This window comes from Mobula birostris, chromosome 6 (assembly GCF_030028105.1).
Source record: "Mobula birostris isolate sMobBir1 chromosome 6, sMobBir1.hap1, whole genome shotgun sequence".
Lineage (NCBI taxonomy): Eukaryota > Metazoa > Chordata > Chondrichthyes > Myliobatiformes > Myliobatidae > Mobula > Mobula birostris.
The window spans coordinates 118,853,969-118,870,153 of record NC_092375.1 but is presented as its reverse complement, the minus strand read 5'-3'; the positions used below and the strand labels follow the sequence as shown (position 1 = coordinate 118,870,153).

Below are 16,185 nucleotides of genomic sequence, written 5' to 3'. Positions count from 1 at the left end.
AGGTTCCTTCACCTCAATCTCTCTAATCACCTCCGGTTCATTACACAATACCCAATCCAGTACAGCTGATCCCCTAGTGGGCTCAACAACAAGCTGTTCTAAAAAGCCATCTCGCAGACATTCTACAAATTCTCTCTCTTGAGATCCAGTGCCCACCTGATTTTCCCAATCTACTCACATGTTAAAATGCCCCACAATTATCATAACACTGCCCTTCTGACAAACCTTTTCTATTTCTAATTGTAATTTGTAGTCCACATTCCTGCAGTTGCTTGGAGGCCTATAAATAACTGCCATCAGGGTCCTTTTACCCCTGCTATTCCTTAGCTCAACCCATAAAGATTCTGCACCTTCCGATCCTATATCACCTCTTTCTAATGATTTAATATCATTTCTTACCAATAAAGCCACGCCTCCCCTTCTGCCTACCTTCCTATCCTTCCGATACACCGTGTATCTTGGACGTTCAGCTCCCAGAAACATGCATCCTTTAGCCAGGTCTCAGTGATGGCCACAATATCATACCTGCCAATCTGTAGCTGTACAACAAGATCATCCACCTTATTTCTTATGCTGCGTGCATTTAAGTATAACACCTTAAGACCAGTATTTGGTACTTTTTGCTTTGATTTCACTGCAACTTTATTGCACTGCAGCTCATCCCAATGGCTACACATTTGCCCCATCACCTGCCTGTCTTTCCTGACATCTTTACTGCTCACTATCTTAGATTTATTTCTGTTTTCCCCTTCCTCCGCTCTATCATTCCGGTTCCCATCCCCCTGCCAAATTAGTTTAAATCCTCCCTAACAGGTCTATTAAACTTTCCCAGCAGGATATTGGTCACCTTCGGGTTCAGGTGTAACCTGTCCTTTTTGAACAGGTCATACTTCCCCCAGAAGAGATCCCAATTATCCAAGGATCTGAAGCCCTGCCCCCACACCAGTCTCTCAGCCACGCATTCACCTGCCTGATCCGACTACTCTTGCCCTCGCTAGCACGTGGCACAGGTAGCAATCCCGAGATTACTACCCTGGCGGTCCTGCTTCTCAGCTTCCTTCCTAACTCCTGGAAATCTCTCTTCAGGACCTCCTCCTTTGTCCTATCTATGTCATTGGTACCAACATGTATCAAGACAACTGGCTGCTCACCCTTCCCCTTCAGAATAGTCAGGACCCGATCCGAGACATCCCGTACCCTGGCACCTGGGAGGCAACACACCATGCGGGTATCTCTGTCAGGCTCACAGAATCTCCTGTCTGTTTCTCTGACTATGGAATCCCCTACGACTACCGCATTCCTCTTCTCCCTCCTTCTCTCCTGCACAACAGCGCCAGGCTCAGTGCCAGAGACCCGGTCACCATGGGCGTCCCCTGTCAGGTCATCCCCCTCAACAGCATCCAGAACAAGATATTTGATGCTGAGGGGGACAGCCACAGGTGTGCTCTCCACTATCCAGGCATTTCCCTTCCCTCTCTTGACAGTGACCCAGTTTTCTGACCCGTGTAGCCTAGGGATGACTACCTCCCTGTAGCTCCTGTCTATCACCTCTTCACTTTCCCTGATAAGCAGTAGGGCATTCCATCTGCTATTTCCTGCCCATATTTGCAAATGACCTAGTATCCCATTGTATCCCTTAGCAATCTTCTACACTATCCACAACACCACCAATATTTGTATTGTCTGTGAACTTACTAGCCCACCCATCGACATTTTCATCCAAATCATTTTGTGTATATTACAAGCAGCAGAGTTCCCAGTGCAGATCCCTGTGGCACAACACTGGTCACAGAACTCCAGCCAGAATAAGTCCCTTTGACCACTATCCTCTGTCCTCTATAGTCAAGTCAATCCTGAATCCAAATGGCCAAACCGGCATGGACCCTCTGCATCTTAATTGTCTGACTGAGTCTACCACGACGGACCTTGTCAATCACCTTCCTAAAATCCGTGTAGACAACATCGATAGTTCTACTTTTCGTTAGTCACCTTTGTTACCTCTTCAAAAATCTCAGTCAAGTTCGTAAAACAGCATAAAGCCATGCTGACTGTCCCTAATCTGGCCATGATATTCAAAATGCTCATATATCCACTCCTTAAGAATCTTGACTAGCTTCCCTAACACTGACACCTCTGCTTCTTTCCCTGGGCACTACCTTCCTTTGTGTGCAGATGGTGGCTAGTCACCAGTGGGGATATCATAGTTCCAACACAAGAGATTCTGCAGATGCTAAAACCCAGAGCAACACACACAAAATGCTGGAGTAACTCAGCAGGTCTGGCTGGCAGTAGCTGTGGAGATGAATAAAGAGTTGATGTTTCAGGCTGAGATCCTTCATTTGGACTGAAGAGGAAGGGGAAAGAAGACAGAATCAGAAGGTGGGGGAGGGAAGATGCACAGGCTAAAAGTTGGTTGGGGGGGGGGAGATGAAGTAAGAACCTGGGAGGTGATAGGTGGAAAAGGCAAAGGACTGAAGGGGAAGGAATCTGACAGGAGAAGAGTGTGGACCATGGGAGAAAGGCAAGGAGCAGGGGCATCAAAGATAGATAATATGCAGCTGAGGAGAAGAGAAGAGGTGAGAGGTGAAACAGAATGGGAAATACAAAATGAGAGAAGTGGGAGGGAGGAGAAATTACCAGAAGAGGGACAAATCAGTGTTCATGCCGTGAGTTGAAGGCTACCCAAACAGGAAATAGGGTGTTGCTCCTCCAACCTGTGAAGGGCCTTGTCGTGGTAGTAGAGGAAGCCTTGGACTGACGTGTTGGAATGGAAATGGGGTGTGGAATTAAAATATTTGACCACCAGGAGATTCACCCCGTTGTGGACAGAGTAAAGGTGCTCCCCCAGTCTATGCCTGTTCTCACTGATGTAGGGAAGGACGCACCAGGAGCACCAGTTACAGTGGAAGATAGAACAGAGTATAGTACAGCATAGGAACAGGCTTGTCCATGCACAAAGTTATGCCAAAACAATTTAGCAATTACTTGGCCAAGGAAACTAATATCTTCTAGCTACACATTGTCCATATCCTTCCGTTTCCCCTCACATTCATCATTTTTTTCATTGGAGCATAGGAAAATGAGAGTGATCTTCTTAAGGTCTTTAAAATCATGAGGGGGACATATGGGGTGGATCTCCAATTCTTTCCCCCAGGGTTCGGGAACCAAGGACTAGAAGACATAGATTTAATGTGAAGGGGAAGAATTTTGGTAGGAACCAGAAAAGCAACTAAAAAGCCCAGAGGCTGGTCAGTGTATACAAAGCTGCCTGAAGAAGTGGTTGAGGCAAGTGCATTAATGTTTAAAAGGCACATAGACATTATATGTTTAGGAGAGGTTTAGATTATGAGAACACTCAGTCCTCTTTTATTGTCATTTAGAAATGCATGCATGCATTAAGAAATGATACGATGTTTCTCCAGAGTGACATCACAGAAAAACAGGACAAACCAAAGACTAACACTGACAGAACCACATAATTATAACATATAGTTACAGCAGTGCAAAGCAATACATAATTTGATGAAGAACAAACCATGGGCACAGTAAAAAAAAAGTCTCAAAATCCCCAGTCGATCGACTCCCGTGTCCCTGATAGCAGGCGGTAAAAGGGAGAAACTCCCTGCCATAAACCTCCAGGCACCAACAACTTGCTGATGCCTTGGAAGCACCGGACCACAGCCAACACTGAGTCCGTCCATCCGAAAACTTCAAGCCTCTGACCAGCCCCTCCGATACCGCTTCCCAAGCGTCATCCTCTGCTGAGCGCCTTCGACCTCGCCCCGGCTGCCAAAACAAGCAAAGCCAAGGATTCAGGGACTTCTCCTCCGGAGATTCCGGACCACACAGTAGCAGCAGCAGCGAAGCGGGCATTTCAGAAGTTTCTCCAGATGTTCCTCCGTACTCTCAAGTCTGTCTCCATCAAATCAGAATTGTGCACGGTACTCTACTTGACAGATTACAGATATCATTCACCGGAGAGGCCGCGTGCGAGATAGAGGCAAAATGGGATCAGCTGAGATAGGAATTTTGGTTGGCATGCACCAGTTAGGCTGAAGGACCTGTTTGCAATTCTGAAAAATGCTGGAAATAATCAAAATATCAGACACTACAGCAAAGAGAAAGAGATTTAGTGCTTCAGATTGGTGATACTGACGCAGCAGGCATTAACAAGCTTAAAGGCTTCAGAGAGGAGAGGGAGGTGCAGATATTAGGGTTCGAGTTCATGAAAAGATGAAGCACTAGTTCATTGAGATAGCTGTGCGAAATGATGTACATCTCACAGGGTCAGGAGTGGAGACTGGGAGTGGGGAAGGGGGAGCTGGAGGTGGGACTCATGGACTGGCCATATTTTTTGAGAGCATGAGGGAAAACCAACAGTCAAAAGTCAAGTTTATTGTCATATGCGCAAGTACAGGTAATCACACGTGCAAAGAGAAGCGTATTTCAGCAGCACCACAGGTGTATAGCATCATATAAGCAATACTTGCAAGACAGACATAAAATAATCGTAAATTATGTATTATTTTTACAAGAAAACACAATCTGAACAGGAGAAGGCTATTTTAGTGCAATGTGGTCGGTGTGCGTACTGTCGCTAAACTGCAATGATCAGAGATCAGGCACCTGTACCTCCTGCCTGATGGTAACTATGAGAAGATGGCATGGGTAGGATGGTAGGGACCTGTGACGATGGACAATTACCTTCTTGAGGCAGCACCTCCAATAAATGCTTCTGATGGTGGGGAGGGATGAGCCCTGATGTACTGAGCAGATTCTCTGTAGCTTCTTACATTCCTGCACATTTGAATTGCTGTACTAGACCATGATGCAACCAGTCAGGACACCTTCAGCAGTGCACGTGTGGAAGCTTGTTCAAGGGTTTGGTGAGAAGTTGGAGAAAGGGGTGCGTCAGTGGCCACTGTGAGAGCCCGGAGTCTGAGCCAGTGGGTGAGAAGAAGAAAGTGCTTGCAATGACTGGAAGGTGTCAGGCCTGGCTACCATAGCCACCATCCCTCCACAGTGCCAATCATGCAGTTGGAGATGGTGGAGAACAGAGAGAGGTTGCTGGCTGGGCTCTTCCAACCATAACCAAATGTGGGCCAGGCCTGAAGCAGTGGAGGCTACTTCAGTAAGTATATTTAAGACAAGGTTGGATAGATTTATGTACAGGAGGGGAATTAAAGATTATGGGGAAAAGGCAGGTAGGTGGAGATGAGTCTATGGCTAGACCAGTCATGATCTTATTGAATGGCGGAGCAGGCTTGACGGACCAGGTGGCCTACTCCTGCACCTATTTCTTATGTTTTTATGTACTCCTGCCCTACGGGGCCCCATGGCTGACACTGACGACATTTCGTTAGGTCCACAGCTGCTTCCTTGAGGTAGGAAGTTTGGCATTGCAAGGAAGGGGACTACATTGGCCAGGGTGCCAGCATCTGTTGGTGGGATATACTGTCTCAAGCTGTCTCTAACCTGAGACTGACGATCCTCCCATGGGCTTTCGCAGGCTGGATCCGGAATGGCGTCAGGAAGGCCCATTGCATCTTTAAAAGGGAAGGTGGATAACTGATAAGGGGTGGGGGTGTGTCTAGATGCAGAAAAAATCCTGCACATAGATGAAAGAAAAAAATGGAGGGCTATGTGGAAGGGAAGGGTTAGATTGATCTTAGAGCAGGTTAAAAGGTTGGTTCAACATTGTGGGCCAAAGGGCCTGTACTGTGCTGTACTGTTTTATGTTCTAATGATAAAGATTAGCTTCATTTGTCACACGTACATCAAAAGTTACAGTGAAATGCGTCAGTTGTGTCAAATCAAACCAGCAAGGATTGTGCTAGATGACCCACAAGTGTTTCTACGTTTCTGGTGCCAACATAGCGCATCTACGACTCACCAACCGTAATCGTATGTCTTTGGTATGTGGCAGGAAACAGGAGCATGCAGAGGAAACCCACATGATCACAGGGAGAATGTACAAACTCTTCACAGGCACCGGGGGGAATCGAACCCCAGTCTTACAGCTAATGCTGTAACAACTTTATGCTACAGTGCTCTCCATGTTCCCTGTTCAAAGCTAACAGGTAAGGAGTTCTGATGGTCTGAAGAAACACATTTCACATAAATCACCCTCTGCCCTTTGGAGCTGACGTCCTGGCCAAAACTAAGTTTGTGCCACCCCCAGATTCAAAACCAAAACTGACTCTGGCACAGTTCCAGCGAAATGGATACTGGAGGCTCAGCTTGCTCACTGCTGGGCATGGTGTGCTTTACTGTTTTATTTTTAAACGTGGCATCCAGAATACCTCAACAGAACAGCAACTGGTTGGAATCAATCATCAAATCAGCAAAGCAAAATATGAATTGTGATCGGGAGAGACGAGACTGACAGTTCAGTGGCTGTGGAGTTCCTGTCACTGTTACTCACGCGGAGTCCACATCTCCACAGTCTGTAAATACTCCAGAACTACCCCAATCTCCATACGGTCAGCTGAGATGTAACCTGACTGAGGAATGGAATAAACAGTCAACATACCCTTCTGCTTCAGAACAGGTATGATTATTTATCCAGGTGCATGGGACTCAAAGTGTTTGTCTTCAAAACAAACTACAGCATTAATTGTTCAGTAAGAGAGTGCATGTATATTCATGTGGGTGCGTGTGTATGAATGCTTCTGTGTGCATTTGTGTGAGTTGTATGTTTTGTGCATGTGTGTGCATTTAACTGTTTTATATGTTTTTGTGTGCTGTATGTATGCATTTGTGTGTCTACTTAATGTATTTGACTGTGTGTTTATGCACAGTTGTGAGTGTGTCTGTTTGTGTATGTGTGCACGTATATGCTTGTGTGTGAATCTGTGTGCATTCAGTGTGTTTGCGTGTGTGTGTCCACGTGTGCCAGTACGTGTTTGTGTGTGTGAAATTATGTGTGTTTGTGTGTTTGCATTTGTGTTTGTGTCTACGTACCCATTTGTGTGCCTGTACATGGATGTGTGTGTGTGTGTGTTTGTTTATGTGTGTCGTGTTTGTAGGGATGTGCATTTGTGTGTTGTATCTACTCTGTATTGCGCATGTATGTGTTTGTATTTATATGTGTGTTGGTTTGAGTGTGCATCTGTGTGAGTATTCACACATTTGTGTTAGTGTCTGTGTTTTGCGTGTGATTGTATGTGCATACATGTCTATATTTTGTGTGTGCATTTATGTGTTTGTATTTGTGTGTGTTAGTGCATGTCTGCTTGTGTATCTGCGCATTTTTGTGTGTTTATGTGTGCATGTGTATCATGTGTGTGAATCTGTGTACCTATGTGCGTTTGTGTGTTTGCATGTGCATACTGCATATGTGTGGTTGTTCGTGTTTGAGTGTCCAATCATTTTTTGTATCTTTCCTTGCGTGCATGTATGTCCTTGCATATATGCAAATGTGTTTGCTTGTGTGTGCCAATGTGCTTGTATGTGTGTGTATTGCAAGAGCGTGTGTGTGATTGTGAGTTTGCTAGAATGTGTGTGTTTGCATGTGTATATGCTTGCGAGAGTGTGTGCTGTATCTGCATTTTGTGTGTTTGTGTGTGTGTATGTGTTTGTAAGAAAGTGTGTGTTTGCATGTGTGTGTGTGTCATTTGTGTTTGCATGTGTATGTTTGTGTGTGCATGCATGTGTGTGTGTTATGTGTATCTTTGCATTTGTGTGTGTCTGTGCTTATGTGTCTGGTTCTGTGCCTGTACCTGTGTGTGTATGTTTCTGTGTGTTTATATGTGTGTCTTCTATGTGTCCTATATGGATGGTAAACAGGAATCAGGTTTCTTATCACTGACGAGGTTGTGATAATAATTTGTAATAATTTGTTGTTTTGTGGCAGCAGTACAGTACAGACATTAAAAATTCCATAGCTAGATGGATAGAACACAAGCAGAATAGTGAGGTTGTTATGTGGTTTGTTATTTTATTTCTAGTTACTGGATCTCATTGCTTAATTGTAGGTTCACAGCTGTTGTGATTACTCATGATCACATTGTTAAACAATGAGGTTTCGTCTTCTGGTTGGCCATTTTATATCATTTGTACATTTCATTTAGTGGCTATTAGTTAGAGGCACTTGTTAGAAGTCGAAGGAATTTCAATCAATGTTTGAATCTACCTTTCGTGAGAATGCTGAGAAGTACATCAGCTCCTGAAAGCATGGTGAATAATAAACCTCCCTTCAAACTACAACTGTGCAAGACTGAAGTTTATCTGTCTGTCTAGCTTAAGAAAAAGGGGAAACTCCTGAGCGAGGGTAGAATAGTAAAAAGACACTCTCAATGATGATTCCATCCGCAGTGGATAGGTACTGATTCTGCAATCTCCCACAAGGCATAAAGTTAAAATGTCAGCAATTTGGAAGAGAAGCCTCAAAACCAGTGTGTTACCAGTGTGTTTGGTAAATTCATCGAGATTACTGAGACAGTCTAATGGATCGGCAGCAAGCATGGCAGCATTGGAAGCCCGTGCAAGGGCCAAGGCAGAGTTATTCAGGGCATCATTTGCAAAAGGAGAAATTGATGTAAGAGTAGAGAAGACCTGCCTGGAAACCACATTAGAGGCACGGCAGTGTGAAAAAGAGGCAGAGATGGCTTTAGCCAAGCTCAGAGTCTTTGAGTTGGGCATGGAGCAGCTAGCTGCCAATGATGTGAGATCAAAACTCACCATTTCAGTCAGCTGAGAGGACTAGGAAGTATGTTCAAGAACAGTCTGCTTATGCTCGTATCCTCCCACCAGCAGACACTGAAGGCAGCCAAGACTTAAAAGGGGGCTCCTCTTTCTCAAGATAACACCTCACAACTCGACACCCTTTACCCAAATGGGACAGAACGGAGACTGCCTCCCTCACATGCTTGTACTTACACCGAAACAGGTGGATATCTCAAAACGTTCAATGACTAGCCACTCACTCGCTCATCGATATGAAGGAGACATATGCAGCCATGTAGTAGAAGACTCCAAGCATAACACAGGTGATGACACTACTCAGCCTTCCGGTGAAGTTCACCACACCCCCAGTGAACCCCAGCCTAATCACGATGTGTCAGATCTTGCGAGGTTCCTAGCCCCTTGTAACCTGCGGACTGCTGGACTCAGCAAATTTGATGATAAGCCAGAAAATTACTGGGCTTGGAAGTCCACATTCTCCAATGCCACTGAAGACCTTAATCACAAGATGAGTGAAGAACTCGACCTGCTGGTAAGGTGGCTTGGATCCAGGTCTGCTGAGCAAGCAAGAAGGTTAAGGTCAGTTCACATCAAACACCCCAGCGCTGCTCTCAGTTCAGTCTGGCAAAGACTGGAAGAGTGCTACAGATCCACAGAGGCAATGGAGACTGCTCTCTTCAACAGACTCAAGTCCTTCCCCAAGGTTTCTAGCTGGGAACCCCAACATCTGCGAGAGCTGGGAGACCTGCTTTTGGAGTTGGAGGTAGCCAAAGCTGAAGGCTTGTCTCGCCTTGAAACTGCACGAGGAATTAGTCCCATCTTGGAGAAACTCCCCTTTAGTCTATGGGAGAAATTGATGTCACAGGGAGCCAGATACAAAGTGGAAAATGGAGTCAGCTTCCCAGCCTTCTCCTTCTTTCCTAGATCCATCGTGGAGGAAGCCAAAATGAGGAACGATCGCAGCTTTATGGTGACCATCTCTATCTCAGCTCAGCATCAGAGAAACCTGTTAGCGGCCCCGTCATGGTGCACAAAACTGAGGTGGACAACGCTGTCCAAAAGGATGATTCTAAAACATCAGAAGATCCTAACAAGTATTTCCCCCTACAGTGGAAACCACACCCCCTCTGGAGGTGTAGAGGCTTCAGGGAGAAACCTCTGGAAGTGCAAAGGGCCTTCCTTAAAAGCCACTCCTTATGCTTCCACTGCTGTTTTCAACTGGCCACTGAGTGAGGTTCTGCAATGCTCTACTCCAGTGCTCTGAATGCAACAGCAGCAAACACATTGCAGCTGTTCATGTTGGCCCAGCTCCCCGGTCTGTGAAGAACAACACAAGCATGTCCTCACAGCATGGTGGGGAGGGAGGTGAATCCCCTTCCTCTCTAGTTGCCACCTCTTCCTGTACTGAGGTCTGTGGGGGAAACTCTGTCATGTTCAGCAATCTGCCTTGTCACCATGAGAACATGCTGAGCATTTATGTTGTTTTGGCTGATCAGTGTAATAAATCTCTAGCGAAATGATTTTCTTTTCAACGTCTTTAACATAGGTGATGGCGCCTCGCCTTATATGCTGAGACATAGCAGGAATGTCACAGATGGTTGGGTGAAGCTCAAGAGGCTTTATTGTCAAATCTGTTGATAAAAAATTTGTTTAGCTCTTCCTATGCTCATTGAGTGTGACAAGCTTCTGGACAACATGAGTACTCAACAGATTGTCAATCATATAGCTATTAGAAGCTAAATAGATAAATAGATGGATATTATTGATTTCAAAGGAGATTAGAGCATCACAGTAGCATTACAAGTGTACAGATATACAAATATTAGAAAAGAAGTAAGAAAGAATTAAAAAAAAGATGCCTCAAACAGTCTAACAGGAGGGGGTCATCACCTCCCCAGCTATAAGTTGACTCATTATAGAGTCTAAATTCCAAGGGTAAGAATGACTCATTTGGCGCTCTTTAGAGCAGCACAGTTGTCTTAGTCTATTACTAAAAGTGCTCCTCTGTTAGGCCAAGGTGGCATGCAGAGGGTGAGAAACTGTCCAGAGTTGCCAGGATTTTCCATAGGGCACTTGGTTCTACCAAAAGGTGGGGCAGAGTTACAGAGATAAAGACATAGAGCCCACTTCTCAGGATCATATCTGGAGCCTTCTTTCTGCGGTGAGCAACTTGTGTGTCTGTTGCTCACTGGTATGTTTTTCTAGTTTGTAAGAAATGTATGTGCAAACTAGAGAAAGCAGATTTAAAAAGCAAGTGGGGTCTCTAAGGACTTTCTGCTGAGGCTGAGACATTTTGGGTTATCAGGCAGTTCAAAGTTCAATGCAGTTTTATTATCGAAGTACCATATATGTAATCACATACAACCCCGAGATTCATTTTCTTGCGGGGATTTACAGAAAATCAAGAAAAACAAAATAATCAACAGCATTGACAAACAACCAATGTGCAAAAGACAACAAACTGTGCAAATACAAAAAAAAAGGCAATAAATATCGAGAACAAGAGATGAAGAGTCCACAAAAGTGAGTCCATAGGTTATGGGAACAGCTCAATGATGGGGCAAGTGAAGTTATCTCTCTGGTTGAAGAACCTGATGGCTGAGAGGTAGTAACTGTTCCTGAACCTGGTGGTGTGGGTCCTGAGACTCCTGTACCTTCTTCCTGATGGCAGGAGAGAAGAGAAGAAAGGAGAGAAGAGAAGAATTTGGCAAGGGCCAATATAAAGAAGTTATGTTTAAGCAGAGCACCCATTGTTGGAGAGGGGCAGTGTTAGAGTGGGGAACTGAGGCTTTGGCTAAAGAGGACTTGGGTGAGAAGAGGTGGAAGCTATGGTGAGGTGTCTGACAAGTTTCTTTTCCTTTATTTCTTAGTTCCTGGCTAGAGGAGTGAGAATGGATCCCAGGGAAGTGGTCTGCTTCTCATGTAAGTTGTGGGAGATCTGGGAGACATCTAGTGTCTCTGAATGCTACATTTGTGAGACATGCATCTGAGTGCAGCTCCCTACAGGCTGCATTAGGGAACTGAGCTGGAGTTGGACGACCCACTGCTAATGCTAGAAAATGACCAGTTAATAGATATGAGTTACAGGGAGGTGGTCACACTTATGTTCAGGAGGCAGGTAGCTGGATAACTGTCAAAAGAGGGAAAGGGAATAGGCAGATAGTGAAGATTGCCCTTGTGGCCATTCCCCTCGATAGCAAGTATACCACTTTGGATATTGTTGAGGGGGGGTGAACTACCAGGGGAAAGTTGTAGCAACCAGGTCTCTGGCATGATTCTGGCCCAGTGCCTCAGAGAGAAGCTGGGGGGAGAAGAGGAGAGCAGTGGAGATAGGGTATTCACTAGTTAGGGGAACAGACAGGAGATTCTATGGATGTCAAAAAGACTCCCAGATGGTATGTTGCCTCCCTGGTGTCGGGGTCAGGAGTACCTTGGAACAGGTCCACAGCATTCTTGTGGGGTAGAATGAGCAGCCAGAAGTCATGGTAGACATTCATAGCAATAACATAGGTAGGAAAAGGAATGAGGTTCTGAAGAGAGAATATAGGGAATTTAAGCATTTCAAAGTCTGGAACACTGGAGGGTATAAGTGGGAGGCAGGGCCACAGAGATGATGCATGTCCTTGTGTTAGCTGTATGTTGCTTCCTGTTTTTGTCTGGCTACAGGAAAGTGAGCATTAATCAACTCTCAAAACAACTCAGAGCTGATTTGTAACCTTTTCCTTTACAGATATCAAAGGAAGTTTCTCCTGCCAAACATCGTAACAGAAAAACAGAGACTGCTTGATTCGAAGAGGTCACGATGGGTTTTCTCGGTTCCTTTCTGATATTTATCCTGAGTTGTTTTGGTAAGTATAATATCCCCTCTTTAGACTATAAGACCATAAAAAAGAGAGCATAATTAGCCCATCGAGTCTACTCTGCCTTTTGATAATGACTGATCCATTTCCCTCTTAACCCTTTTCTCCTGCATTCTTCCCATAACCTTTCACACCCTGGGTAATCATGAACCTATCAATCTCCACCTTAAATACACCCAATAACCTGGCCTCTGGAGCTGCCTGGAGCAATGAATACCACAGATTCGCCACCTTCTGTCTAAAGAAATTCCTACTCATCTGCATTCTAAATGGATGTTCCTCTATTCTGAGGTTGTGTTCTCTGGTACTGCTCTCATCCACTATAGGAAACATCCTCTTCACATCTACCCTATCTACACTTTTCAACATTCAATAAGTTTCAATGAGATCTTTCTTCTAAATTCCAATGACTACAGGCACAGAGCCTTCATTCCCAGATACATTTTCATAAACTTCCTTTGAATCCTCTCCAACGTCAATTTCTTAGACAAAGGGCCCAAAATGTTCACAGTACTCCAAGTGAGGCCTCACCAGTGCCTGAAAAAGCCTCAACATTACATCCTTGCTTTTATATTCTAGTCCTCTCAAAATGAGTGTTAAAATTGCAATCGCCTTCCTCACCACCAACTCAACCTACAAATTAACCTTTAGGAAATTCTGCACACAGACTCCCAAGAGTCTCTGCACCTTGTTTTTTTTGAATTTTCTCACCATTTAGAGAATAGTCTACGCTTTTATTCCTTGTACCAAAGCGCATGATGGTGCATTTCCTCACACTGTATTCCATCTGCCACTTCTTTGCCCATTCTATGAACCTGTTTAAGTACTTCTCAGCCTCCCTGCTTCCTCAACCCTACCTGCCCCTCTACATATCTTCATATTGTCTGCAAAAGTTGCACAAAGGCATCAATTCCATCATCCAAATCATTAAAATGCAATATAAAAAGAAGTGGTCCCTACACTGACCACTGTAGAAAGGCACTAATCAACAGCAGCCAATCAGATAAGGCCCCCTTTACCTTCTCTCATTGCTTTTGTCAATCAACCAATCTTCCTCCATGCTACTATCTTCCCTGTAATACCAAGGGGTCTTATCTTGTCAAGCAGCCTCATGTGCAGTACCTTGACAAAGGCCTTCTGAAAATCCAAGTTCACAGCATTCAGCTTTGTCCACCTGGCTTACTATTTCCTCAAGGAATTCCATCAGATTTGTCAGGCAAGATTTTCCTTCTTAAAAAAAACCATGCAGACTTTGACCTACTTTACCAAGTACTCCGAAACCTCATCCTTAACAATTGACTCTAACATAGAGACATGGAAAGGTACAGCACAGAAACAGGCCCTTCAGCCCACGTAGTCCAACCTTCTCTTAAACGGTGAAATCGAGCTGGCATGCACCACTTATGCTGGTAGCTTGTTCTATACTCTCTCAACCCTCTGAGTGAAGAAGTTTCCCTTCCTGTTTCCCTTAAACTTTTCACCTTTCACCCTTAACCCATGACCCCTGGCTGTACTCCTACCCAACCTCAGTGGAAGAAGCACATTTGCATTTACCCTATCTATACCCCACATAATTTTGTAAACCTCTATCAAATCTCCTCTCAGTCTTCTACATTCCAAGGAATAATGCCCTAACTTATTCAATCTTTCCTTACAACTCAGGTCCTCCTGTCCCGGCAACATCTTTATAAATTTTCTCTGTACTCTTTTAACCTTATTTACATCCTTCTTGCAGGTAGGTTACTGAAACTACACACAATACTCCAAATTAGGCTTCACCAATGTCTTATGAAACTTCAACACAACATCCCTTCTTCTGTACTGAATATTTTGATTTACGAAGGCCACTGTGCCAAAAGCTTTCCTTACAACCCTATCTACCTGTAACACCACTTACGATGAATTGTGAATCCTGTACTCTCAGATCCCTTTTTTCTACAGCACTCCTCAGTGTCCTATCATTCACTGTGTAAGACCCACCCTGGTTGGTCCAACTGAAGTTCAACACCTCGCACCTGTCAGCATTAAATTCTGCCTGCCATTTGCAGCCTATTTTTCCAGCTGATCCACATCCCACTGTAAGCTCTTATCATCTTCCTTGCTGTTCAACGCACCCCGTTTTTTTGTGTCATCGGCAAATTTGCTGATCCAGTTAACACATTATCATCCAGATCACTGATATGGATGACAAATCACAATGAACCCAGCACGGATCCCTGCAGCACTCCAGTAGCCGCAGCCTCCAAAGGGGTAACCATCTACTACCACTCTCTGGCTTCTCCCACAAAGCCAATGTCTAATCCAATTTACTACCTCATCTTGAATGCCGACCAATTGAACCTTCTTGACCAGACTCCCATGCAGGATTTTGTCAAATGCCATGTAAACAACATCCACTGCCTTGCCTTCGTCAACTTTCCGGGCAACTTCCTCAAAAAACTCTATAAGGTTGGTTAGACCTGACCTACCAACCACAAAGCCATGTTGACTATCCTTAATTAGGTCATGTATATCCAAATACTCATATATCTTTGACATTATTGGCTTGCTTTCCTTCATATTTTATCTTTTCCCTCCTTATGACTATTTTAGCTGTCTCTTGTTGGTTTTTAAAAGGTTCTCAATCCTCTAACTTCCCACTATTTTTTGCCTTCTCTTTTGCTTTTATGTTGGCTTTGACTTCCCTTGTCAACCACGGTCGCATCGTCCTGGCTTTAGAATACTTCTTCTTTGGGATGTATCTACCCTTGCCTTCCAAATTACTCTCTGAACTTCCAGCCATTGCTGCTTTGCTGTCATCCCTACTAGTGCCCCCTCCAATCAACTTTGGTCCACTCCTCTCTCATGCCTCTGAAATTTCTTTACTGTTATACTGAAACATTTCACTTTAGCTACTCCCTCTCAACCTACAGGGTGAATTCTATCATATTATGATCACAGCCTTCTCAGGGTTCCTTTACTTTAACCTCCCTAATCAAATCCATTTCATTACTCAACACCCAACCCAGAATTGCTGAACCCCAAGTGGGCTCAACCATGAGCTGCTTTCAAAACCCATCTCATAGGCATTCAATAAATTCCTTCTCTTGGGATCCAGCACCAACTTGATTTTTACTCAAAAAGCACAGTTTAGGACTGTTCTGTTGCAGTGCTACTCATTGCTTGAGTATATACCATTTCTGGCATTAATTATTTCTCCTTAAATCCATGAGCAGGATGAACAGTATGCTACAGCAGTACAAGATGTTGGCAAGACCACACTTGGCGTTCTGCCAACAGTTCTGAGAAGGATGTCACTAAACTGGAAAGGGTGACAAAAAGATTTACAAGGCTTTTATCATGACAGCTCATGAGAGTTTGAGGGAAGTAGAGACTGGGTAGTTTGGGACTTTTAGAACATTAGCCCATGAAACAAAAGAGTTGGATTAGGTCATTTGGCTCATTGAGACTGTTCTGCCATTCCATCATGGCTGATTTATTGTCTGCCTTCTCCCTGTGACTTGCTAATAAAGAACCTATCAATCCCCTCTTTAAGTATACCCAATTAATTTGACCTCCAGAGCCATCTGTCACGATGAATTCCACAGATTCACCACATTCTGGCTAAAGAAGTTCCTTCTCATTTCTGTTCTAAAGGGAT

The 16,185-nt window shown here is 44.3% G+C and overlaps 1 protein-coding gene across 2 annotated transcripts in view; it reads left to right on the top strand.

The window, feature by feature from the left end:
* Positions 1 to 6,243: 6,243 nt before the first annotated feature.
* Positions 6,244 to 16,185, top strand: part of LOC140199314 (ecto-ADP-ribosyltransferase 5-like) — a 32,227-nt gene continuing 22,285 nt past the window's right edge. The window contains exons 1-3 of one of the 2 annotated variants that reach the window (XM_072261155.1): positions 6,244 to 6,550; positions 11,556 to 11,607; positions 12,416 to 12,533. In XM_072261155.1, coding sequence (XP_072117256.1) covers positions 12,488 to 12,533 — 46 coding nt within the window. In that variant the 5' untranslated portion in view covers positions 6,244 to 6,550; positions 11,556 to 11,607; positions 12,416 to 12,487. The remainder of the gene's footprint in view (positions 6,551 to 11,555; positions 11,608 to 12,415; positions 12,534 to 16,185) is intronic. The other variant, XM_072261154.1, reaches the window with a different exon arrangement.